The following is a 26,303-nucleotide window of genomic DNA, read 5'->3' as shown; positions in this document are numbered from 1 at the left end:
AATAACAATGAGAATCAGGCACCTAGGAACTTTAAAAAAAGAACCTAACAACGGATTTTGAGTACCAGGCCCCATAAAATACATTGAATTTCGCACCGTTGCGCGATGACGTCATCACGCCGGTGCGTAAGCATGGGAGCGTGCGGCCGCACGCACCATAGAGAAAGTGGCATTGCAACAGACAGGACGCATGCGGCGGGCGTCCCCGCTGAAGGCATGGCGGGCGCCCCCGCATTCCAGAGGAAACACCACTGGACCACCAGGGTAAGCGGTGGAGTTTATTACAATAGGGACATCTGCCATTGACTTATACATGCCAGGTTTTCAGATTCGGGCTTTTAGCAGCATTGAAGTATACTAAATCTTGAAAAATTCAAGTTTTTTTTCTCCAAAAAAAAGTTGCAGCTATTGATAACTGACTGTAACTTGCTAATCAAACACTGGAATTCATCGATCGTTACCAATAAGATTCAAGACAGCAAATTAAATAATGTCATTTTTAATGTCCCCAATACAGTATGTACAAAACCACCCAGAGCTTGTGAACTTGAAAAGGAGAAGGTATGAATATCTGTATAAAAATATACATTTACAGTAAATATAAATAAAAGTGTATCTTTGTGTAAAAGATTATTGTGCTAGCAAACACTATATACAGGATTCTGCTCCCTGTATTGCACAGCTTCTTCACATTTCTTGCATATGGAGTAAAGGAGAAGTGTATATCTTTTTAAGATATGTTGTTACGCTAGAGGGACATGGGCCATTTTGTCTGCTGCTGTTTTCCATTGGGTGGTGCTAGCATATAAAAAATGTCCTCTTGATTAATGTTAACATGTTTGCAGCTGAAAGATTACATTGACTACTTTGTAACTTGCAGTACCTGCAATTCCTAGTTTTCCAGAAGGTATCTCTGATCCATTAAGTGATGGTATTCCCCAAGAACAAACCCCTCATTTGTAAAGAGGGTATAGAGTTCTTCTAAAGGTAAACAAAGAGAGTTATTTGCTTTACCGAAACTAAATGGGGTTAAAGTTAGTTTATATAGGTTGTGATTTTCTGGTGGGTTTGTAGGATAAATACAAATATTCTTTAATACTACAAAACCAGATGTTCTGGGTCTCCTGTCTTCTAAAGCAGCATAGAGAGGACAGGGGGAAAATGATGTGTTATGTTAGATGTTTCTGGTCCAGCAGCCATTTATTGATGTTAATCTTTGGGTATTGCGTTGTAAATAGTCTTGCTAACATTTCCATATTCCACTTTGCCTTGAGTACACGGTAAAGCTGGCTCCAGTGTTAGAACACCTCCAGGTCCCATTGCTGGGTCAGTCTGTCTTCTGTAGTCTCCCATATTATCACATGGTCTGAGTCATAGCATTGGCCTCCTGGGACATCAAGGGTTAAAAGAATGGTTATTCATTTATATAGGATAGGCCTAGTTGAACTTAGAACAGACTAATGTGCAGTACACTATACACTGTACAGTAAATAGGTGATATACTGTATGTGCAATCACAAAATAGATTATCAGTCTCATTTTGCTTTTGATTTTGTAACCCAAAAAAAGTCACATGTATAAAACAGACAAATAGTAGCAAACAATGCAACTTCTATAACAGACATGGCTTAAGGATAAGGAAATCTTTAAAAAAGTGAATGTAAAATGGATGAAGGTGCTATTGTAAGAAATGTTGCAATATACATTCATTATTTATTTTGTTTTTATTCCAAGATATTAAGGGATACATGTAGGGGGTTATTTACTAAGCTCCGAGTACCCGAAATTGGGAATTTATTAAACCCCGAGGGCTAAAAAGCCCGAATATAAAAACACGGCATCTCAAACCTGTCGAGGTTGCTGTCACGATCGCCACCCGGAGCAGTTCCAGGAGCTCCGGGCGGCGTGTCCTCCCCTGCCGGCGTCGCTCCCAAAATGGCGGCGCCCATGGCCGCCACGTGGGTAGCGGCGCTGGCACGATGACGTCAGCTCGTCGACGTCGGCGCAAGGACGCCGATGACGTCACTATGGCGCCAAATTCAAACATAAAAACCCTACCAAGACGCTAGAATGGCGCCCAAGTATAGGATTCATTACTGTGTGTTTCCTGGGTTTCCTGTCTGCAATTTTGAGACTAATTCTTGTTCCCGTTTGTTGCCTGACCTCTTGCCTGGACTTTGGACTTTGCTTATTATTCTGCCTGCCCTTGAACTCTTGCCTGGACTCTGATAAATCTTCTGGTTAACCCCTTTTGGACACCGCAACCTTGATTCCCTTGTGGGCTTCCTCCTTGATCCTGACAACCTCCCTGGTGGGAGCATCCCGGCTCCCTGACAGTTGCATAAAAGTCAATGGGAACAGACCCATTGATTTTTGGTTGTGTCGGGAATTTCAGGCAATTTCACAATGTTTTCGAAGCTTTCGGATGAAAACTATGAAAAATGAGATTTCGGGAGAAAATTCACGAAAAAAATCTGAGTTTTTCCCGCAAAGCAAATTTTTGGGAAAATGTAATAATAAATAAGCGTTAAAAACCTGAGCGGGTTAGATCGGAGTTTGTAGCAGCCGATATTGAGATAAATTTGGACCTTGATAAATAACCCCCTTACTGTTAATATGAATGCATTTTGTTACAACAGCGGCACCTGCTGGTAAGTTTCTAACCAGTCTGACCACCAAGTAGTCAAGGAAGTTGTCAGAAGGAAGAAAGATGCTGCTCTGATGTTCTTCTGTTTAGGAAAGATGTGACAAAGGTTTCTAATTGTGTTAATCCATGTTAATCCATTTTACATTCACTTATTTTAAAGGTTTACTTATCCTTTAAGGTATATATGCCTTATAGGAAAATATTAAGAATATTTTTTATACACTGATTAAGATGTGTTTCACCAAGAATAAAAATTGTATTATTTATATATGAGAGTGCTGATCCACCAATGTTTTTTTTTATATATATATATATATATATATATATATATATATATATATATATATATATATATATATATATATATATATCTGGCCAGATATGGGATGACTTTGACGTAGTTGGCCAGCTTAAATATATTGCAATATATGGACAAACAATCCCTGTTTTGTTTAAAGGGTAAGGCATTTTTTAGTAGCAGTATGCACAAAATGTCGCTGTCTTAAATATATTGATAATGGGTTGAGTGCAGAGGACTCTTGTATTCGACTATATGTATTTTGTTGTCACAGCCTCATTGCACCCCCGCCTAATGGTTTTAAAAAATAGTGGTGAGCACAACTTTCCCTTGTTTGTTATATATATATATATATATATATATATATATATATATATATATATATATATATATATACACATAAGGGCAGCACACCACTCCTCGGGTGCACGGTAATTATATACATATTTCAAAATTCATTATTGTTGTCTGCCTCAGTTTTGTTTATACAGGCCACAAAAATTTGCAGCACAGCACAATGTTACAGAGAGAATATACAGTATATATGTATATATATTTCAAAAAAAGACCAGCAACACTGAGATATTTTGTGAACAATTCAAAATGTATTCAAAACTTGCTTGAACAGCCAACATAACGTTTCCATTCTTGCTTGAGAAAGGTGTGAAACATACACGTTGGCTGATCATGCAAGTTTTGAATACATTTTGAATTTATTTCACAAAATATCTCATTAGTGTTGCTGGTCTTTTTTTGAAATATATATACATATATATATTCTCTCTGTAACATTGTGCTGTGCTGCTAATTTTTGTGGCCTGTAGAAACAAAACTGAGGCAGACAACAATAATGAATTGTTGTGTAAGTAAACAATATAAATAGGACACAGATCAATATATTCACCTGTGTGAAGAAAAAATGGTAGAAATTAAAAAAAAAAACTGGATTGGAAAAGAAATTAAATGTGTCAGGTAAATACTATCTAAAGGGGTGTTTGCCCACCTTTTACATCAAGGCACATTCCTTTAAAAAGACAGCTTGTTATGCAGCCAGAATCTTCTAGGTTCCAGGTCTGAATTGGCTTGCGGCTCTCGGACCATAACACCACTTTGGTTCCAGAGGATGACTGGCCAATCACTTGCAAATTCATGTGAGGAGCCATCTGTCCAATAGAAACGAGAGGTATGAAAAAAAAGAGATGGTATGTTAAAGCAGCGCGGAAGAAGTTAATAATATAATAAATACTTTATGAATACGAATTTAAAAAGCCACTACAAACATGGAAGAAACCACAAGAGTATAATTCAGAGGACGATGTGCTTTAGAGGAGAACTTCAAAATAAGTAGAAGAAAAGTTTTCTTACAGAGTTGTAACTTTTTGGATGTGTGCCCATATATTATAACTTCAGTTACTATGTAACTATACATAACTATATACATAGGAGCCAATGGAAGGAAGGCATCAAGTGCACAGTGGGGTTACTGTTACTGTAAATACATTTATAAAAGTGAGTTAACTGACCTGGTTTTTAAGACGACCCTCCTCGTAGTACCACAGTAAACACCTTCCATCTTGTGGCTCAGTCACAAGCACACGGGCTGCCTTCATATCCTCTGTCAGTTCAGCAACACAGAGAAAAAGTCCCAGATTACGGTTCCGAAGTCGGAAATACACAGTCCTCTGGGGGCAGAAATTAAGGGTATGAGCTTGCTGTATGTTCTAGAACAGTGTTCCCCAACCAGTGGCTCGTGAGCAATGTTGCTCTCCACCCCTTGTATGTTGCTCCCAGTGGCCTCAAAGCAGGTGCTTATTTTAAAAATACTGAATGTTGCTCATGGGTAAAAAAGAAGAAGAATATTATTCATTCGACACAGATACTATGAAAGCTGTTTTAATTCAGACCAGCCTGCAGCAATGTAGGTCCAACTAACTTCCCCTTGTTAGTCAGCTCAACTCATTTGCTGAGTGCGGTGCTAATATTATTATTTTTAAATTTAATTAAATTAAATTTAAAATCATTTTTTTTCATTATGCCTACCCGTTGGCTGGTACGAATAATAAACCACTCTAGATGAATGGTATAATGATGCAATGACATGGGAGGTCAAGGTCTAAATGGAGCAATAAATTCCCACTGTGGTCAGGGGAAAGATAATACTGATGATAAAGTACCTGGTGTTCTAATCGCAGTGACATACTGGGGATTATTTCCTAACACTGGACAGAATTGCTACAGTACCATCACCCATAACAACTAATCCACAGTTAGATTTTGATCAGTCTGCTGTATGTAGAATAATAAAAGCATTGGCTGCTATTGGTGGCACTCGTGTAAATGTAAAGTTAAAGAGAAGAACGGTACTCAAAAACGTATATGAGAATTCTTTTTCATATCTTATAGAAATTCTTTGTCAGGGGCACTGCACATGTCAGTTAAAAATTCTGTACATTTTCTAAAATAAGAAGAGGGCTTCATTATTTAACTGTGTAAGAAAGCAGAACATAATTTATAATTTACATCTGGAAATTTTACCCCACATTTTGCCAAATCTAAAAAGTCAATGTTTTAAAGGCAGGTGTTCACCTTTAAATTCACTTTTAGTATGATGTAGACATTCATAGTCTATTTGCAATTAGTTTTCATTATTCGATTAGTTTTCAATTATAGGTTTTGGAATTATTTAGAGCCTTTTGTTTAGCAGCTCTCCAGTGCGGAATTTCAGCAGCTATCTTATTGCTAGGGTCCATTTTATCGAAGCAACTAGGCAGCAGCTTTTGTGAGTGACAATAGGAGAGGACATGAGTAGAAAGAAAAGTAATACAAGGTAGCAAAAACAATGTTATTTCTTACATTTCCCTCTGGTGATCTGTGGTGAGCTCTCTTTTTACACTATAATAAATATACCCCCCTGATGTTCTTTGCTCTGTTTGTTAACAAACAATATAACAAATATAACTGCCAAGTTTATCTGGATTTACTTACTTTGTTCCTGTAAATCTTACTGTACATAAGTTGACATAGCAGAAACATCTTGATCTCACCTGTCGGATGGGGCAGAGTGATCCAATTCGCTGGAGTCCACTGTAAAGCAGCCAGTTAGGAATCTGCTTACGTTCCAATAACCACTGTCTACCCCTAAAATCACTGTGCTCATAAACTACCCATCTGTAAAGAGAAGGGGAAGAAGAGAAAACACAAATATTGGGTGAGAGAATAACAAAGCATTTGTGGACGTGAATAAGAGAAGATAACAGGAAAGCATTGTAAATTCTTGAATGCTTTGAGAGAAAAGGTTAGCAATTTTTTCATGTTCACAGATTTACGCGTCTTCAACAGTATTCTTTTCTTTTCTTTTTTTGTAACATATTTTTATTAAGGAAAAACAAAAAAAACATTATATTGGCATAACAAATCATAGATAGGAAAACGAAATAAAAGGAAAAATTAGGTATTTGGATATCTTAAGGTACAATATACAATGTAAATATCACATCATGATAGAATAACATTCGATGTTAGATGTTCGATGTAGATAGAAAGTATTCGATGTTTAGCAGTTCCAGTTAAAGATTTGCCATGTGTATTCATCTTAAATGGAGTCCTTAAAGATGCTTCCTTATATATAAGGATTGGGTCTTATGGGATTGCGAATACTCTTAATTCCCAAATAGATCATATTTTGAGGTAGCGATCCATTTGGTTATGTAAAACGGAAATTCTAGATTTAAAATGTCTATTGCTGTTGAGTCTCCTTTGTATATCTAACAATGATGGTATGGTTGAAGATTTCCAGTGTGATGCAATGGCTATACGGTTGGCTGTCAGCACCTGATTGATTAGGGCTTGGGTTTTTTTGTGGATTTTATGAAAAGGTTTGCCTAAAAGGAAAGTTGAGATTTCCATAGGTACAGAATGTCCCAGAAGGTGATTTAGTAGGGTATGAACTGCAGTCCACAAGGACTGGATAAGTGAACAGTCCCAAAATATATGGAGCAAAGTGCCTTGTGCTCCACAGTTCCTCCAACAGCATTATTTTCTAAGACAATTGTATTTACCTGTTCTTATATTTCTTCAAAGGCCTAGATTTTTTTTAAATGCAGTGTTTACAAATGTATATTTTCTACATATTGTATGTATTGTGACAAAGAGCTATGTCCCAATAGGCTGCCTGTATATGATGGGAGGTATATAGCACCCAGCCTGAGGTATTGGCTCCTTTAAATCTCCAGGGTAAGACAGGTTAGGACCCTGGAGCAAGGATATAGTTCAGTATGCTGCCCAATTAGTCCGCAGGTGGGGCTGTTTAAGGGAGCCTGGCGGGGAGTGGGTGTGTGTTGTACTGGGAGTCAGAGAGAACCTCTGAACACACGCTGTGAAGTGTTTTGTGAAACAAACTGTGTGTTTGACTGCAACTCCAAATGGCAAATGTTTGTTACCACCGCAAGGAACTTTCCTATGGACTGTAACACTGCAAACCGGTGAGGTTTACATTATTATTTGACTGTTTAGCACGGAAATTGTGCCTGTTTAAGTTGTCCGGTTTGAACAATAAAACCCCAGGCAGGAGCCTGTTTCACTTTTGTTGCAAACCTAAGCCTCCTGTCTCCTCTGTAAGAACTGTTTTACCTGAGCCCTACCGGCTGCTTTGAGCTATTCCCCACAAATGGTGTTTCGGATGCGGGCAACAGAGAGACAGTGAGCATAATAGGACAACCATTGTTAAAAGGGCAGTGCTATCTGCTGCAGACTGTGGGAGTTGTAGTTCAACAACATGGAGGAACTTGTGTTGCAGCTGGCCAAAGTCAATGCTAGTCAGCAGGAGGCAAATGCTGCCCAGCAAGAGACCAATACCATCCAGAGGCAGAGTATGGCCACCCAGCAAGAGACTAATTGTTTGCTTGCAGCTCAACTGACAGCATTAGCAAAGGCGGTTGAGGCTGATCGACAACTCTTGACGGATGTGGTACAGCAGATGATTGCACTGGGGTCCAATGTGTCGAATGGGGCCCCTAACACAGATAGCTCCATTAAGGCCAGTCGTTTTCTGCAAAAGATGACGCCACATGATGATGTTGAGGCATATCTGCATACTTTTGAAAGGACTGCCGAGAGGGAGTCTTGGCCCAAGTCCCAGTGGGCAGGTCTGGTAGCGCCTTTTCTGACTGGGGATTCGCAAAAGGCATACTTTGATTTGACCATAGCCGATGCCAAAGACTATGACAAGTTAAAAACGGAGATACTCCACCGCTTGGGTGTCACCTCAGCCGTGCGAGCTCAACGGGTGCACAAGTGGTCATACCAGCAAGAGAGGTCTCCCCGTGCCCAGATGTATGACTTAATTCATCTTGTGAAAAAGTGGCTGCAGCCAGAATCTCTGTCAGCTCCTCAAGTCGTGGAAAGGGTCACTATGGATCGCTTTCTGAGAGCTCTTCCGCCATCCTTGAGGAGATGGGTGAGTCATGCAGATCCCCAGACAGCCGATCACCTGGTGGAAATGGTGGAACGTTATATTGCCGCTGAGGACAACTTAGGATCGTTTCCACAACACCGCAAGCCAGCCACAAAACATCCATCTGCAAGGTCCCCAGGAAAAGCCAGTGATTCGTTGCCTCAGGATACTGGGGCTGACCAAAAGGCTATAGAATGGTCTAAAGGAGCTGACAAAACTCAGCTGTCCCCTCCAACCAAGGGTCGAGGCCAAGTGCAATGCTGGCGATGTAATGAGTGGGGTCATGTTGCTGCCAGGTGCCCACTACCTGCAGAGCCCATGGATTGTCACTCGGCTCAGCAGGTGTCGTTGTTTGCTCACCCTGCGTGCACCGCAGACACTGACTTGCATATGGCGGTGGTAAAGGTGGGTGGAAAGTCTGTTCAAGCTCTGTTGGATTCCGGGAGCTTAGTCACAATGGTGCACGCCAGTTTGGTAAGCCCAGACCAAGTTAATGAACGTAATCTTGGGGTGCTCTGTATTCATGGAGACTGTAAAAGTTATCCCACTGCTATAGTGACATTTGAAACTGTTACTGGTACTGCATGTCATGAAGTGGGTGTTTCCTCTGTTTTGATGCATAGTGTAATTTTGGGACGAGACTTTCCCCTCTTTTGGAAGCTCTGGGGAAAGGAAGGTTCTCCACAGGGGTCTGAGAAAGGGATTCCTAAGGATGCACCAGGGGTTTGTAAACCTAACTCAGAGGTAGTAACTGAAGGGGAGACCATGCTTGAAGCAGATAATTTTCCCCTAGAGGTACTAGCAGGTGAAACAGAGTTGCCCTTGGAGCCCTCCGAAGCATCCGATATGCCAGACTTGGAGGTCTCTCGGGTTAACTTTGGAACAGCCCAAATGAGGGACCCTACCCTGAATAGGGCCTGGGAAAATGTTAAGGTAATTAATGGTGAACCTCAGGAACCTGGGGCTGAGAGTGTATTCCCTCATTTTTCTGTCAGTCAAGATTTACTGTATCGGGTTGACAAAGTCCAAGGGGGGGTGGTAGAGCAGTTGTTAGTGCCCCAGCCCTATAGGCGAATGGTCTTGGACCTGGCCCACACTCACCCCCTGGGTGGTCACCTACGTCAGGAGAAAACCCAACAGCGAATTTTACAAAGGTTTTATTGGCCCGGTATATTTGCGGAGGTGAAGGGGTATTGTGACTCTTGCCCAGAATGCCAACTGTCTGCCCCGGTACCTCACTTCCGTAGCCCTCTAGTGCCATTGCCTATCATTGAGGTCCCATTTGAAAGAATTGCAATGGACTTGGTAGGGCCACTGGTTAAGTCAGCTCGGGGCCATCAGTATATTCTCGTAATTATGGATTATGCTACGCGGTATCCTGAGGCAGTCCCTTTAAGAAACACAGCCTCCAAAAATATTGCTAAAGAGCTGTTCTATATGTTTACCCGCACTGGCATTCCTAAAGAAGTCCTCACAGACCAGGGTACACCCTTTATGTCTCGGGTTATGAAGGAACTATGTAAGCTCTTGAAAATTAAACAGTTAAGAACTTCTGTTTATCACCCCCAGACTGATGGGTTGGTAGAGCGCTTTAACAAAACCCTGAAAAACATGTTAAAGAAGGTGGTAGATAAGGATGGGAGGGATTGGGACTGTCTCCTGCCATACCTTATGTTCGCCATTAGAGAGGTGCCCCAGTCATCCACAGGTTTTTCGCCCTTTGAGCTATTGTATGGTCGTCATCCCAGGGGTCTCTTGGATGTAGCAAAAGAGACCTGGGAGCAAGAGGTAACACCCCATAAGAGTGTGGTGGAACATGTTACCCTCATGCAGGATAGAATTGCTGCAGTCATGCCCATAGTCAGGGAACACATGCAGCAAGCACAGAAGGCCCAGAGTCGGGTTTACAACCATTCAGCTAAGGTTCGAACTTTCAACCCTGGGGACCGAGTATTGGTTCTTGTCCCAACAGTTGAGAGCAAGTTCCTGGCTAAGTGGCAGGGCCCGTATGAAATAATCGAGAAAATAGGTGAGGTGAACTATAAAGTTTACCAACCAAATAAAAGGAAGAAAGAACAGCTTTACCACGTAAACTTAATAAAACCCTGGAAGGACAGAGAAGTCCTCACGGCTATAATTCAACCCCTTCCTCCTACCCAGGACGGTATACAAAAGGTGAAAATAGCTGAAACCTTGTCAGAGCCACAAAAGCAAGAAGTCAGGGAGTTTCTGCAAAGAAACACTGAGGTGTTTTCTGACATACCAGGTTGTACAAATTTGATAAAACATGATGTCATTACTGATCCTCAGGTTCGGGTCCGCCTTAAGCCCTATCGGATCCCAGAGGCCCGTAGACAGGCAGTCGACGAGGAAGTGCAGAGGATGCTGGATTTGGGGGTAATTGAGAAGTCTGTAAGTGAGTGGAATAGTCCCATTGTGCTTGTTCCTAAACCAGATGGGTCTATACGATTTTGCAATGACTTCAGGAAGGTAAATGAAGTCTCAAAGTTTGATGCTTACCCTATGCCAAGGGTTGACGAGTTGATTGAACGACTAGGTCCTGCTAGGTACATAACAACTCTTGACCTAACTAGAGGGTATTGGCAGGTACCAATGTCAGAAACAGCTAGGGAGAAAACAGCCTTTTCTACCCCACAAGGGCTCTTCCAGTATGTTCGTATGCCATTTGGCCTCCAGGGGGCCCCAGCCACGTTTCAAAGAATGATGGACCAAATTCTTAGACCTCATCAACATTTTGCCTCTGCTTATTTGGATGACGTGGTCATTTTTAGCAGGGATTGGCAAAGTCACCTCCCCAGAGTACAGGCCGTCCTAAATTCCATTAGAGAAGCAGGCCTGACGGCAAATCCCAAGAAATGTGCCCTAGGTTTGGAAGAAGCCCGTTATCTGGGGTACACTATAGGGAGAGGTGTTATCAAGCCTCAAGTGAACAAGGTGGAGGCAATTAAAGACTGGCCCCAGCCACTCACTAAAAAGCAGGTTCGTACTTTTCTTGGTATGGTGGGCTATTATCGTAGGTTCATTCCAAATTTTGCAAGCAGGGCTGCTCCTTTGACCGACCTGACCAAAGGGAAAGGGTCCACAATGATTAAGTGGGGTCCAGAGGCAGAGGAGGCATTCCATGATTTGAAAGTGGTTTTATGCCAAGATCCAGTGTTGGTCGCACCAGACTTCAAAGAGAAATTTGTTGTGCAAACTGATGCCTCTGGTGTTGGATTAGGTGCGGTATTGTCACAGTTAGTTGGGGAAGAAGAGCATCCAGTGGTCTACTTGAGCAGGAAGTTGACCCCTGCAGAAAAAAATTATAGTATTGTTGAGCGGGAGTGCTTAGCAATTAAATGGGCACTGGAAGCTTTGCGGTACTACCTTCTGGGCCGCCAGTTTGTGCTCATTACGGACCACTCTCCCTTAACCTGGATGTCACAGGCAAAAGAAAGAAATGCAAGGGTCACACGTTGGTTCCTTTCCTTGCAGAATTTCAATTTTACAGTGGAACACCGAGCAGGCAAACTGCAAGGTAATGCAGATGCCTTGTCAAGGGTCCACTGTATGGTGGCTAATGGTGTCCGAAACCCCGGGTTCGAACAGAGGGGGGAGGTATGTGACAAAGAGCTATGTCCCAATAGGCTGCCTGTATATGATGGGAGGTATATAGCACCCAGCCTGAGGTATTGGCTCCTTTAAATCTCCAGGGTAAGACAGGTTAGGACCCTGGAGCAAGGATATAGTTCAGTATGCTGCCCAATTAGTCCGCAGGTGGGGCTGTTTAAGGGAGCCTGGCGGGGAGTGGGTGTGTGTTGTACTGGGAGTCAGAGAGAACCTCTGAACACACGCTGTGAAGTGTTTTGTGAAACAAACTGTGTGTTTGACTGCAACTCCAAATGGCAAATGTTTGTTACCACCGCAAGGAACTTTCCTATGGACTGTAACACTGCAAACCGGTGAGGTTTACATTATTATTTGACTGTTTAGCACGGAAATTGTGCCTGTTTAAGTTGTCCGGTTTGAACAATAAAACCCCAGGCAGGAGCCTGTTTCACTTTTGTTGCAAACCTAAGCCTCCTGTCTCCTCTGTAAGAACTGTTTTACCTGAGCCCTACCGGCTGCTTTGAGCTATTCCCCACAGTATATATTGAACCTCACATGGTCTTTAGCCCGTGGCTATTGCTGTTTCCCTGGCCTGTACCTGCTTTAATAGACAAAGTAATGTGGCAATCGGAAGATGTTAAGCTCCTTCTAGAATTCTATGTTGTCCCCTAACATTTTATAAAGTATTTTAGAAAATCAGTTGTCAGGTTACCAGCATCAAAATGTGCAGTCCTTTTAGTAGTAGGCCTCCCCGTATCTATAACCCCATTCCTCTAAATCCGCATACATTTTTTCGTAAGCAAGTGGAAGGCAATGTGGCAAGTCAGAATAATCAAAACAAGGCCACATTTTCTAAAGCTGTCAGTCAGAATAGGGATGTTGCCCACAGTAAAAGAGGTCATCTTACTTTGGTGTCTGTTTACAGGACACTAAATGGAAGATTATGCCCAAGCCACAGAGGTGCTTTAACTCACATGCCACTCTTTACGCTCACTGACATCACGTGGTTGTTGTACCCCTCTCCCTGGAGGCTCCGAACTTCTTCAGTAAAATCCAACTCCTTCCCCTCAAATCTCTCTAAGCCATGGAGTGATAGAGAAGGAATAGAAAAGTACTGGGAAAACAAAGCAAAACTGAGGATCAGTGAAATGGAATATTGCCAGTGTTTAGCAGCATTTAAGTGTAATTAGCACAAAGCACGGTAATTATTAAGGGCTGAACTGATGACTTTAGTGATCTACTGATCTTAGTTTAAAGAAAAAGCAAATAATTACAGTGCTGTCTCTACGGATTCCATAGTAATTAGTACTGATCAATCGAATTCAGCATAAAGCAAAGGTGTACGGGCGGGACAGCATTTGGGTGATTATAAGTAGCAGTATCAGAGAGATTCCAGGTAAAATTAAGCAGCAGGGCTTAAGGTGATCACACTCAGACTTATTATCAATTGAATCAGTCATTTGCATTTCCTGGATTCTTAGATTGGCATGACCATGTTCAATGTAATTGCATTAGGTGTTGAAAATATAAAAATTTTGTTACATGTGTGACAATTGTTCAAAACACCAAGTTTGACACAGCTCTCACTTGTTGGTGAAGATACTGCTACATAATACATCTACATAATATTTTAAATATTTACAACTCTAATAGTATAGTATAGTAAATAACAGATAAATAATCTACAATTATATGATTTTAGTGCAGAAATGGGTACAAATTTTGTTCTTTGCTCCTGCCTCACCTTAAAATATGATCGCTGTTACACAGTCTTTGCAATTACAATGTAAGGTACAAACTTGGTGCCACCTACTTATGCTTTGGAAACTGGTACTGTCAATTCCACAAATAAATACGAATCAATAGAGCAAACACAAATTGGATCAGAAACATACCAGAGGCACCATTTTTAGAGATCGTAGAGGGCAGGGTGTCAGACACCCCATGGCAGTTCGTGTTGGGTATTCTCCTTCTGACAGAATATACTGTTCTCCACTTTGGTTCTCACCCTCATACAGACTCCAGCTGTTGGAAAGGAGGCAAAGTTTTCATCTATATTCTGTTCCCTTTTTTCCCTTTGCTCATACACATTCCAATGGAACACATAGAGATGGAATCTGCTGTTGAACAAAGTGCCTTCTCCACTGCCTACTATTTCTGGAATGAACAATTAATTCCAGGATACCAAATGTAATTCCATACTACAAGCGGGGGACAATAATGTTCCATAATCAGAAAAATGTGTCGCCTGTCACATTAACAAACACAATTACCCAGTGTGTTTATATCTGTAAACTGCGTAATGTTAAAACACATCAGCGTGCAACTGGATCAGTCTATTTATGCATCATTTAATATACAATGTCACCTGCGCAGATTATGGAATATGAATTGCAGTATACAGTGCCTTCAGTCTTTCAATATACATATAAATATCTGTAAACAAAATAAATTTGAATGAATAGACGCTATAGCAAAACACACCTTCCACACTCCACCCTGCAAGACTGAAGTGAAAATAATTCTGGGAGCTCCATGTGGCCTCCTATGCAAGTTAAACAGTCACCATAGAAGTTTGGCTCTGAGAACATGTGGATCTGAGAGAAAAGAACATAAAATAGTACAAGAAAACATCTCTACACTAATTGTTTTAAATTCTTAAAGTGATACTGACACTAAAAATTTTCTCTTCAAAATATTAATCCACATTAAAAGACACATATACAGTAGGTCACGTTGATTGTTTTTTGCTGATACTACTGCTTTTGTAAGAAATCATTACTTAAAGTTCATAAACCTGACTGTTTTGCCAACCTGACTGTCCCCTCTTAACCTGTCAGAGTTTCTAATGCTAACGGACTCCTGCAGCACAAATATGGCAGCCCCCTCATAGAGGAACATGGGGTTAAGAAAGGTAATATAAAGGCATCAGGGAAATACTTTTATGGCAAAATTATAAATAACTTTCAAATATAATGTTATGATGGATATAAAAAAGGTTATTTTCTGGTGTCAGCCATTTAGGAAGCATTATTATAGAAAGTTCGTAAGTAATTAAAGTATAGGTATGTAATATTTAAATCTAGAAACCTATTATCCAGAATGTTTCAAAAATGTCAGATTGTACTTTAAATAAATGTTTTTTTGCTTTTCTTATCTTTAATAATGAGGTAATGCCTTGTAATTGATAATACCTAACCATAATCAAATCCATATTGATAGCAAAGCAATTATATTATTTTTAGTTCAGGGCAATGGGATGCATAGCATTGTACTCCCCATTCTTAATAGTATAACCCACCTGGCACAACTGAAGTCAATGGGAATATTATAAAAATGCCCTACAAGGCAATATTCATACTATTCAATTAATTTCAAAGGGAAACGGCAGCTAATATTTGACATATATATTTAATTCACATTCCCTGATCTTCTCTTAGATTAGATATACCCAAAATACCCAAATTTACAGTGTGTATTAAATACATATAAGTGTTAGCTCACCTTGGCCAAAAAATGGAGGCTGTTTCCCCCAACCTGAAAGATAAAATTTGTAATTGTAACCCAGGCAAAATGCACATTAAAACACATTAACTGCAGGCTGATATGTATGTGGTATGCATGTTTTCTTCTACTGTATATAGAATACACATATTTCTCCAAGAACCTACACAACATAATTTTGCAAGGCCAAAACATTCTTCAACCATGAGGGAAACTGCATAGATATGTGTCTCATTTATTAACTCTGGGCAATTTGGCCCCAGTGCAGCAACTCATACTAACCAATGAGTGGTCAACCATATGTTCTTTGTACATATGCTCTGGCAGGTGCACCCTATTCAGTAGAGACTGGGAAATGTGATGCCTATTGCATGCCAAAAGTGACACTGAAGGACTAATTTACAAACATAGGTGTTACATTGCAGGAGTGCAGTTGATATCATTTTCCCACTTGCAAGGGTTTTTTTTACCTTTCAACACATTTTTCAGTTCATTTGGTTTCAGATAGTTCACCAGAAAGAAAAAACTTTTTCAATTACTTTCAATTTTCTATTTGTGTCCAATTTTCTTATGTTGAAGTTTAAAATGTCATTAAACATCTATTACATCAATCCAGTTGAGCAATGGAGTTCTTTGATGCATCGCATATTTTACACAAGGAAATAGCTGGCTGTTGATACAAAGTAACAGTAGTCAGTCAGCTCAGAAAAGTAGTCAGAGAAATCAGCAGGAGAGCAGGGGGCTAGGCTTAGGGAACTGTCAGAAACCATTAAAAATCATGAAAAGTCTGCATATTTTTTAAATGATATTGCAAAGTTGTTTGAAATTATGTTTACTTTTCAAAAAGCTCGTTATGTTTTTGTGGAGTTCCCCTTTAAGGACAGCTGTTAGAATTGATACAATAGTTGCTAATATTCAACAGATGTTGCTGAGAAATGTATCAACTAAATGTTGCAAATTGTAACAGTTCAGAATCTGCACCTGAATTACTGAGCTGCCAGACTGAAACACCAGAGACCATTCAACTTTACACTTAGATTTTGGAAAAACTGTAAGAAATAAAAGATGGAAAGTAAATGGAAAAGTCTTTTTTTCTGGCGAACAATCGGAAAACAACTGAACTGAAAAAATGTTTGAAAGGTGAACACCCCCTTTAACATTTATTTTTGTTATTCAGACAATGGTTTCTCTAATGCGGAAGGCAGAGTTCATTTTAGATACTCTTATCTGTGAGTCTATGACCCTTGTAGGCACAAAACGCATGAGGCTAGATTTGCACAATGTTAAAGGGTGTTAGAATTTTAATACATTATTAAGCAGCAGTTATTGATTGTGGACCAGTCTGTGCCAGCCTATTTTTGAAACCAGGGCCGGAACTAGGGGTAGGCAGAGTAGGCACATGCCTAGGGCGCCAGGCACGTGCCTGCTCTGACGCCTACCCCATTGTCCGGTCCAGTCTCTCCCTGACTGCCGCAGATATTTTTTGTAATTGCGCTTCTGCGCATGTGCGCATGCAGTTTCGCGCATGCGCGCTTGAGCGCAGTTTTGCGCATGCGCACCAGAGCACGGTTTGTCGCATGTGCACCCAACTACGTACTCAGCCGGCGCCGTGCCCGGCCAGGTTGACTAGGTCGCCTGGCTGGGTTGGCCCTGCTCTGATTGAAAGTCTTTATCTGTGGATCATATGCCTTAGCTTTTGTTAGGATTTGCATGCCAGGGTGTTAGAAAAACTGTTATTGGCAATAAGCTACATAATGTTTGTTGAGTTAGGGTAGGGACACACTGGGCGATTTGGGGAGTTTTAGTCGCCTGGCGACTAATCGCCGCGACTTTTCTCCCCGAATGCCTCCCCTCGCTCTGCGCCTGGCTAAAATGAAAAATCGCCTGCGCTAATCACACGATTCGTTTTCCGAAGTCGCCCGAAGTTTCCTCGTGAGGCAACTTCGGGCGATTTCGGAAAACGAATCGCCGCGTGTGATTAGCGCAGGCGATTTTTCATTTTAGCCAGGCGCAGAGCGAGGGGAGGCATTCGGGGAGAAAAGTCGCGGCGATTAGTCGCCAGGCGACTAAAACTCCCCAAATCGCCCAGTGTGTCCCTACCCTAAAGACCTTTTATGCCAGGTGCGTAACTACAAAGGGGGCCCAGGAGGTATAGGGGCCGCATGAGGCCCTAATTTATACACAATTTCAATAAATATTGTTAAAACTGGTCAACCTCTAGACATTTTGGGGGCCTGAAAAATAATTTGCTACGGGGCCCTGAAATATCTCTGTTTCTTGCTATGTCTAATTATAAGATTAGACATAATCCTAGAATGTCTCTGGGGAAATTTGGGAGTACGTTTGAATATGACCTAGTCGTACTGTAGAAAAAAAAAATCTTTTTAATAAAATGGCCAGTTGAGGGTTTCCCCACACTGCATCATAATAAAGTGACTGTGATTATCATGCAGCACATGGCTTCTTTGCAATGATTCAAATGAGCTAAATCTAGTGAAGTTAACTTCTTATATTGGTTAAAATCAGTTTCTGTGTGATTAACTGTTAACAATATAATTTTATAGATATTTAACCAGTTATATTCCTTTCAAAACTGTAATAATATAATCATTCCTGTATATGTCATTCACGTGCTGTGCATTAGCTTGACACTCCCGTTACTGTTATTACTGTACATTTTATATTTATATGAGTAAAGAACATGTAGTTCTTGTGGATGAAACACATTCAATCTATCTAACACACTGTTCTCACCTGAATCACAGGTTGGACAGAAGAGATCTTGCCGTTCTCAGCTCCCCAGTCCTGATAGTTGTGATATACCCCTTTCTCTAAAATATACTGCTCCCCTGAGAAATCCACATTCTCGTATGCTACCCACCTGTGTAAGAAGAGAGGTTAGTGATAACATTGTAGGGCTACTTACACACTAGCACATTAGTCTCCATTTAATGTAAGGGTAGAAACCCATAGAAACCAACCATAAGCTTTTTTTCAAACAGCTGTAAATGCTAACTGCTTATTGATTTTCATGGGTTACTAGACAAGTAGCAAACTAAGGCTAGTATACACCTAAATATGTGTATCTATCTTTAAACAAACAAACAAACAAACCTCTCTCTTATCTAAGAAGCAGCTTCATTATGGAGGGCTTCTCACTGGTAATAAGTTTTATCAGCTCAACTAAAGTTCTGTGGGGCTGGAAGTGACAGGAAGTGCTACAGTGAAACTGGAATCATATACTAATTCAGTGCCAGAAATAACAAAAAAAATAGGCAAAAAGTATATTTGGCTCAAGCCATATTCATTCATCTCATGTCAAAAAGGCATGTATAGTGTAGTGTCCCTTTAAGACCACTTATTACCCCCATGTGAATACGGTACATATGGGCAGGTCAAGATATACACTCAACTGCATCAACCTAACAGACAATTTTGAAGGGTAACTAAAAACTCAACAAAGCAATTTGTTTGTATTAAAACACAATTCTTAGTTACATTTTTGGTATTTGAAGTGGGAGCAACATTCACTATATATACATAAATATAGTCTTGTAAAGTTTTGGGGATTAAGCGAAGGCCTTCAGACATTTAAAATTTTGAATAGCATTTCATTATAAATAAGCATGGGTGAATTTGACCCATTTTGCTTCTCCGAAAAGTTGCTGTCTCGAAAATTTGCCAAAATTAAATTGTATTAAAGTCTATGGGCGACATTTTTTTTCCCATTGAAGTTCAGCGGATCCGCTCATCCCTAATTATAAACGATTGTTATGAGCATTAAATGAGGCACTTTCCCTAAATAGCATTGTCTGAGCCTAATTATGTCTAAAAGCTCTAAATCAAATATTTTGACAAATTGTAATATAACTTACTTTCTGTGTTGATATCTTAACCAAGGAAGTCAAACTCATTATGTGGATCCTATTGTGGAATGCTGGTAGTTCCTAACAGCTGCAGAACCACAAGCTTTACATACGTAATGGGTCATTTACTATAGAGATCATTTACAACTTGGAAGGCATGTTTTTTGCTATGTTTTTTTGCACTTTGTACCCTGTGTTTCAGCCTAGACAGATCGTTGAAGGTCTCTGCACACAAACCTGCAGTCACACCCATGAGGTACGGGAGCAGCAAAAGAACCTAGGCTCCCCCCTCCTACTCCCTCCCGTCCCCTAACTTCTATATAATTCAGACACACAAGTTACGGAGCATTGATGTGAGATAACCCGGTGCAGGGTGTTGCAGAACTGGAGGAAAACACACAGAGATGCCAGACTGCAGGGTAGAACTCAGCTTTATTCTTCACTGTTCTCTCTGCGCTGTCTGCGCCTCCACTTTCCCTTCCTGTGGCCATAGCCTTTCTTATTACTCCACCCATTGTGAAGCTGCTAAAGCATATCAAAATGAACATTTTATATTCTCACAGGAATGGATGGAACAACATTACATGGTGCCAACATTGCACTGTGCACTTTATGCCAGAGTGCAGAAAAAAAAGGTACAAAAAAGCACCACTGTTATTTTCAAGAACACTCACACTCCACTCAGAACATGGATGGATCCTGTCCTTGTTCCATACTGAGCCTCTTCTAAATCAGCCAGGGATTCACTAAGACGCAAGCAGGGACCCTCTAAACATCCGGGTAACTCATAGAGCACTATCTCAGGTTGTGAGAAATCCTAATGGAGAAGATAATATTAATATTCATATTTCAATATTAAAATGTTTTATTTATTCTTGCATACAGCATTAACTTACAAAAACCAGTAAAGTTCAAACAATCTCACCGTTCGGATAAGTCTGACAGAACCCAGCTCCTCTGTGCAGCCACCCCAGTCCGAGAAATCGTTAAAGTCACCTTCTTCCAGCAGGTACTGGTGACCTCGAAATCCTTCCTTCTCATACCCTACCCAACTACAAACATAAAGATATTGAAAGCATATTATATGGCAAAAATGCAGACAGTAATACTAACAAACATAATACACCTTATACTCACCAGCCCCCCACGACCTTCAAAGATCCGACAGAGTATAATTTTTCACCCTGAAGGTTGTGCTCCCCCTGGATAGAATTCATGTCTCTAGTCACCTCCAAACAAGTACCTTCAAATTCAGGCATCTGGAACAGGAGCAGCTGTAGGGAAAAAAAAGAAAATGGCAGGCCACTAAGTTAAAGGGATTCTGTGATGATTTTTATGGTGTAGTTTTTATTTCTAAATAACACTGTTTACACTGCAAATAATTTACTCTACCATGTAAAATTTCATTTCTGAACCAGCAAGTGTATTTTTTTTATAACATTGGTGTGTAGGCAGCCATCTCAGGTCATTTAGCCTGGTCATGTGCTTTCAGAATGAGCCAGCACTTTAGGATGGAACTGCTTTCTGGAAGGCTGTTGTTTCTCCAAATCAACTGAATGTGTCTCATTGGGACTTGGCTTTTACTATTGAGTTCTGTTCTTAGATCTATAAGGGAGCTGTTGTCTTGTATTAGGGAGCTGCTATCTGGTTACCTTCCCATTGTTCTTTTGCACAACACAGTAAAAATGAACTATGCTATTCATTGTACATCACTCCCTGTACCACTTCACAATATTGCATTATATGTACCATGGTACTTATAGTATAGTTATTCTCTCAGTACACACTACATATTATATGCTGTTGCATACTTGCCCTGAAGCTCATGGTACAGAATGGAGGTACCCATGGGTGTAAAAATAAGGCTATGGGCACACAGGATGATCAGATTCAAATCAATGGAGCAGGGGCACTGAGCAGATCTGCTTCTCTCAGCCTGCAAGAATACACAGGTTGACAATAGCCAGAGCCTTCAGCCTGTTTGCCCATAGCCTAGAGCTGTCAGAACTTACAGTTGCTGGGAGTCCAAGAATGTTATGGGCTTCAGTGGAGCCCTAATGGGTTTGCCGTTTAACTATAAGGGTTAAAAAACCTGTATTTTCTTAAAGGCAAAGGGGTGGGCTCAGGAATGCTAGTGAAATATATGTTTCATTTGTAAACTGTAATCAGTGAACATTGTCTTCGTGTGCATATTAGGTTGGTGCCTCTACAGTCTCATATACCAAACGCTACCAACTGCATTACAGTTCCTACACAGCATCTACTCACTTTGGGTTCATTAGGTTTTTCCACAATGGGGCCTCCCTGCAAAAAGAAAGATAAATGTATGTGAATATATGTAAAAAAATAAATAAATTATATATGTGAATGATTAACCTTTTGCCTGTTGGCCCTCTTCAACACAACACACTTTATAATATTCACAAAGTCATATTTGAAAGGTCCCTACATTTAATAGAAACACATTTACTCTCTTCCACCCATGTCTATAAATGTACTGACAGCCATGGTGCTGACCTGTGAAAATTTATGTTTCAGCACTAAAATCTGTCCTGTGTGCAAAAGAAGACAGGGGAGTTCGGACCCCTTTCACTTGTTAAATTGCTGATGGCTCATTTTTACACTGAGAAGCATTATCAGCAGAGTAGATTATCTGTTCAGAAGCAGCATCTTCAGATGTCCATAGAAAGTAGAAATCATCATTCCATATTGGTGTACAGTATGTATGGTCACTTCAGTGGAAAGAAGTCTGATGTGAATTGGGAAATCACTGCCTTGGGCCTCTCCTACTGAGTGTTTAGCAATAGTCATTCACTTAGGACTCCAGAAACCACATAACTCCCCCAAAAGTAAAACTTCTTGTAAACTAAATAAGTAAATTCTGCTTGTGGCCTAAAACCATGTTTTTTTGCAGTTGTTCCAGTGATTGTTGCCTCTTTATAATTGCTTCTATATTAGTTAAATGTTGACATACAGTATACTGTACATATATGTGAATGCATAAGCCTCTTTACATGGAGTGGTTGGTGGGACAAGCAAACTTACAATTCTTGCAGCTTCAAGGGAGCATACTTGAGGATCCTCTGCCCCCCAAGATCTCCTGTTGGGATAACCACCAGGTTCCAGAATGTAGGGGTCACCTTGATATAATGGCTTACTAAATACAAGCCACCTGGTAAGAATAGAAAGTAGTGGTATGTAATAACATGTCTCATAACGCAATAGCCATTGCTTTTACGTATTAGTCTTTATTTAAACATATTTGTAGTAGCATCAAATCAATTCCTTTCACTCATTTTACTATCTGTTTTTCATTTATACTTTTAATTCAATAATTTGTCAGTGCAGTCCCCCAGATATTTTTTTTCTTACATGCCACAGTGCACAATGATGGACTCTGTTTTGATTGTCCCACCATATTCGCTCATATCAGGTGCAGCTCCTTCAATTTGTACTTTTTCTCCTTCTCCATTTGGCTGCAAGAACAGACTGATTTTGGGGACCCGAAAATCCTGAAAATTGTGGGAAATAGGGAATGTGTTAACATGCACAAATAAAGCTCGAATATTTAATGTGCTTTTATTTTTTTTTTAACTCACTCTAACAACATGGCGCAGGGATCCAACCCAAAATGCTGATGTTGTTTGTGGCTCTCTGTTTGAGTCAGTGTGTTCCAGCCATGGACACTTCAGTTCTGCATCACCTTCTAAAAGCATAACACGCCTGCCATGGAACCGTGGCTCTTCATACAGGATCCATCTAGATGTGGACATTTATTGCTATGATTCATAACTTGCACAGTAGTGAAATATTTCTCAGTGTTTAGCAATCAGCAGTAAACATAATGGTATGACAATACCACTTTCCTCATGTTTATGCAATAGATGACATTGGATAGCCAAAAAAATGTACAATTGTTGTATGGACTTGTTGGTGCAGGAAATAAATAAATCTCTTCTACCTTGTTCCTTTCTCTGTAAAGTACTCATTAGTAAATTGATATGTGGCATTATATGGTTTATCATTGCAGTGGTGTGCACTTATGACAGTATGTTGATCTGCACTGTCTGCTGTTTTTAGGCTACTGCAGCTCGGCCTGCATTTCTCTGCAGACTGAGAATACGCCCCAAGTTCTGATCAGCTTTCTGATGTGCCTAGTCACCCTAGCCACCAGTGGATGCTTATGGCTAAATTAGTTGGCAGAGCTGAAGGATGGGGTCTTTCACAATTGGCACCTACAGAAAGACTGACCTGCATATGCACCAATCAGGGAAGGGTGAAGGTTTGGTGACTGGAGCAGCACTGTATATTAATACAGCAGTGGTCTCCCGTGATTTTGACTGCCAGTCATAATCTTGCCTCCCCGCCACTGGCAATTGAGCAGTCAAAAATGTTGCAGAATGGGTTTTTGAGTCATAACTGCCCATTCAGGGTGATTTTTGGCCCTTCCCTTCCAATATGGCCATATCATATAACATCTATCTGTTTTGCATGCGTGGTTATTGGTTAGATATCTTTAAGGTCAACTGGTGTATGATCATCTTAAAGGGATTCTGTCATAATTTTTATGATGTAGTTTATATTTTTAAATCACACAGCCATCTCAGGTCTTTTTGCCTGGTCATGTGTTTTCAGAAAGAGGCAGCACTTTAAGGTGGAACTGCTTTCTGGCAGGCTGTTTTTTCTCCTACTCAATATAACTGAATGTGTCACAGTGGGACCTGGATTTTATTATTGAGTGCTGTTCTTTGATCTACCAGGCAGCTGCTATCTTGTGTTAGGGAGCTGCTATCTGGTTACCTTCCCATTGTTCTGTTGTTAGGCTGCTGGGGGGGGGTAATATCACTCCAACTTGCAGTACGGCAGTAAAGAGTGATTGAAGTTTATCAGTGCGCAATTCACATGACTGGGGGCAGCTGGGAAACTGACAATATGTCTAGCCCCATGCCGGATTTCAAAATTAAATATAAAAAATAGGTTTGCTCTTTTGAGAAACAGATTTCAGTGCAGAATTCTGCTGGAGCAGCACTATTAACGGATGCATTTTGGAAAAAAAAATTTCCATGACAGTATCCCTTTAAGAAAAAAAAATCGTTATTGCCAATGAGGGTTGCCACACAGAAACTGTCTAAATCACAGATAACAGATAACTTATGTATAATAAATGAGCTTACTTCTTACAAAGGAATCTAACCCCATTGTTGTTTGCAGTGCTGACACGAGCTACCCCCCTCCCTCATGGCTACATAGCAGCTAGGGTTGCCACCTGGCCTGGCCAGTAACAATGATGGTTGATCCCAATGTTATTAATAGGGAAAAAATATAAATATATAAGAAGGCCGGTATTTTTTTTCCAGAAAAGGTGGCAACCCTAATAGCAGCTTATCTATATAATCTATAGTAGCATTTCTGAAGCAAACAGACCAGTTAACAGTGCAGAGAACAGTTATTTAAAAAAATTTTTGTGTAACTGTTCCTTTAACATCACACTTACCCCCCTCGGATAACCCGTATCGATATGGTTTCCTGAAGTTCCCATTCACTTGTGTCACTCACATTTCCATTAATTTCATAGCACTTCCCATTGAACCCCAGATCTGAAAACAGTAGAACCTGTAGCATGAAAACATAAGGCAGGTAAGCAAGCTGTTTTGTACGGCCAGTGGTTGAGGTCTCAAAACTGAGATTATGTAGTTTGTTTTACCATGGACCCTGTGAGGGACTGAGCATCAAAGACAAACTCTCAGCTCCAAATGACCAACACAGTTCAGCTCCGTTTCTCATTAAATTGCTGGTTGGAAGGGCAGTGGCCCATCTGTTCCAGCCAGCCATCTACTGTATATCTCCCATACCCTCACTTAAAACTTATTAAAGGTCATGGCAATCCAGATGATGAGCCACAAACGGGAAATATATATCACATTACCTTCCCTGGTCTGGGGTTCACTTTGCCATGTTCTTTTTTGGTATGGTGCTAAAAGAGTGGACAGAGAAATAAAGACTGTTAGCTGTACCAACTTTTAATACATAATTGATACTATTACTACTACTACTAGATTGCGACAACTGTTATAATTAATTGAAGATCAATACTTTGGCATGTGCAGCCAAATATCTATTCCAAATATACCTATATATTATGTCAGGTCAGTTCCATGGCTAAAATGCTATGTGAATTCTTATTCTTTATAAGATGTATTTATAAATATCATTGAAATTCTACAGCCCATGATATTTAAGCCTTAATTGGTTGCACATAATTTTGAACCCATCTAAATATAATTTCTATACTAATAAATTCTATATAAAAGAAACACAGGCTTTGAGAAATACTTGCAAAGTAACAAGGAGCACACAGGCCACAGTAGTAAATACAAAATACAGTGCATAACAAACAGAATAAAGAATAAATTAGTAAAGTACCATTTTGCAGTTTAGTACAAATGCACACTGGTACTTTATAAAGGGGTATACTACACTATGCTGTGTAAATACCATACTAAATACTAACCAAGGTACTTATTCACACCAGTGCAGTCAACAATCAGTGATTTGTTTGGTTTTGGCTACTACATGTTACATTTTATTGGTTAGTATGGATAATTACACTATAGTGGCTATTTTGTACTAGTGGTAGGACCGCAAAGAGGCTAAGTAAGTTAATAGTGAACAGTCGTATGTATATTTATTTAATGTATTTACACCAAACAGGACAGGATGTTTCTTCAACTAAAATGGGTTTTTTTCAACAAGAAAAATAATGTCTTAGAAATTAAATCAGAAACTGGGTAGGGTGTTGCACTAAGGTCAGAAGACTTTAGGTCTGAGTTGGCATCAGCTCAATCACTACAGCTAGAACAGAGTTAATTAAGGAGAATTAGACTAGATTAGCACTCATGGCAAATTATTTGTTCAGAGATTATTATA

General features: G+C 40.2%; 1 protein-coding gene across 1 annotated transcript in view; it reads right to left on the bottom strand.

Annotated features, from left to right (window-relative positions):
* Nucleotides 1-483: 483 nt before the first annotated feature.
* crybg2.L (crystallin beta-gamma domain containing 2 L homeolog) overlaps nt 484-26,303 on the bottom strand; it is a 57,077-nt gene continuing 31,257 nt past the window's right edge. The window contains exons 5-22 of the mRNA XM_018246441.2: nt 25,303-25,350; nt 24,871-24,989; nt 22,976-23,135; nt 22,749-22,888; nt 22,422-22,548; nt 21,645-21,680; nt 20,514-20,650; nt 20,302-20,428; nt 20,051-20,193; nt 18,265-18,391; nt 15,511-15,543; nt 14,491-14,603; nt 13,902-14,031; nt 12,981-13,120; nt 5,990-6,113; nt 4,469-4,627; nt 3,949-4,108; nt 484-1,387 (exon numbers count right to left, since the gene is read on the bottom strand). Coding sequence (XP_018101930.1) covers nt 1,299-1,387; nt 3,949-4,108; nt 4,469-4,627; nt 5,990-6,113; nt 12,981-13,120; nt 13,902-14,031; nt 14,491-14,603; nt 15,511-15,543; nt 18,265-18,391; nt 20,051-20,193; nt 20,302-20,428; nt 20,514-20,650; nt 21,645-21,680; nt 22,422-22,548; nt 22,749-22,888; nt 22,976-23,135; nt 24,871-24,989; nt 25,303-25,350 — 2,112 coding nt within the window. The 3' untranslated portion in view covers nt 484-1,298. The remainder of the gene's footprint in view (nt 1,388-3,948; nt 4,109-4,468; nt 4,628-5,989; nt 6,114-12,980; nt 13,121-13,901; nt 14,032-14,490; nt 14,604-15,510; nt 15,544-18,264; nt 18,392-20,050; nt 20,194-20,301; nt 20,429-20,513; nt 20,651-21,644; nt 21,681-22,421; nt 22,549-22,748; nt 22,889-22,975; nt 23,136-24,870; nt 24,990-25,302; nt 25,351-26,303) is intronic.

The sequence above is a fragment of the Xenopus laevis genome, chromosome 2L, assembly GCF_017654675.1.
Source record: "Xenopus laevis strain J_2021 chromosome 2L, Xenopus_laevis_v10.1, whole genome shotgun sequence".
Classification (NCBI taxonomy): domain Eukaryota; kingdom Metazoa; phylum Chordata; class Amphibia; order Anura; family Pipidae; genus Xenopus; species Xenopus laevis.
This window is presented reverse-complemented; position numbering and strand designations above follow the sequence as displayed.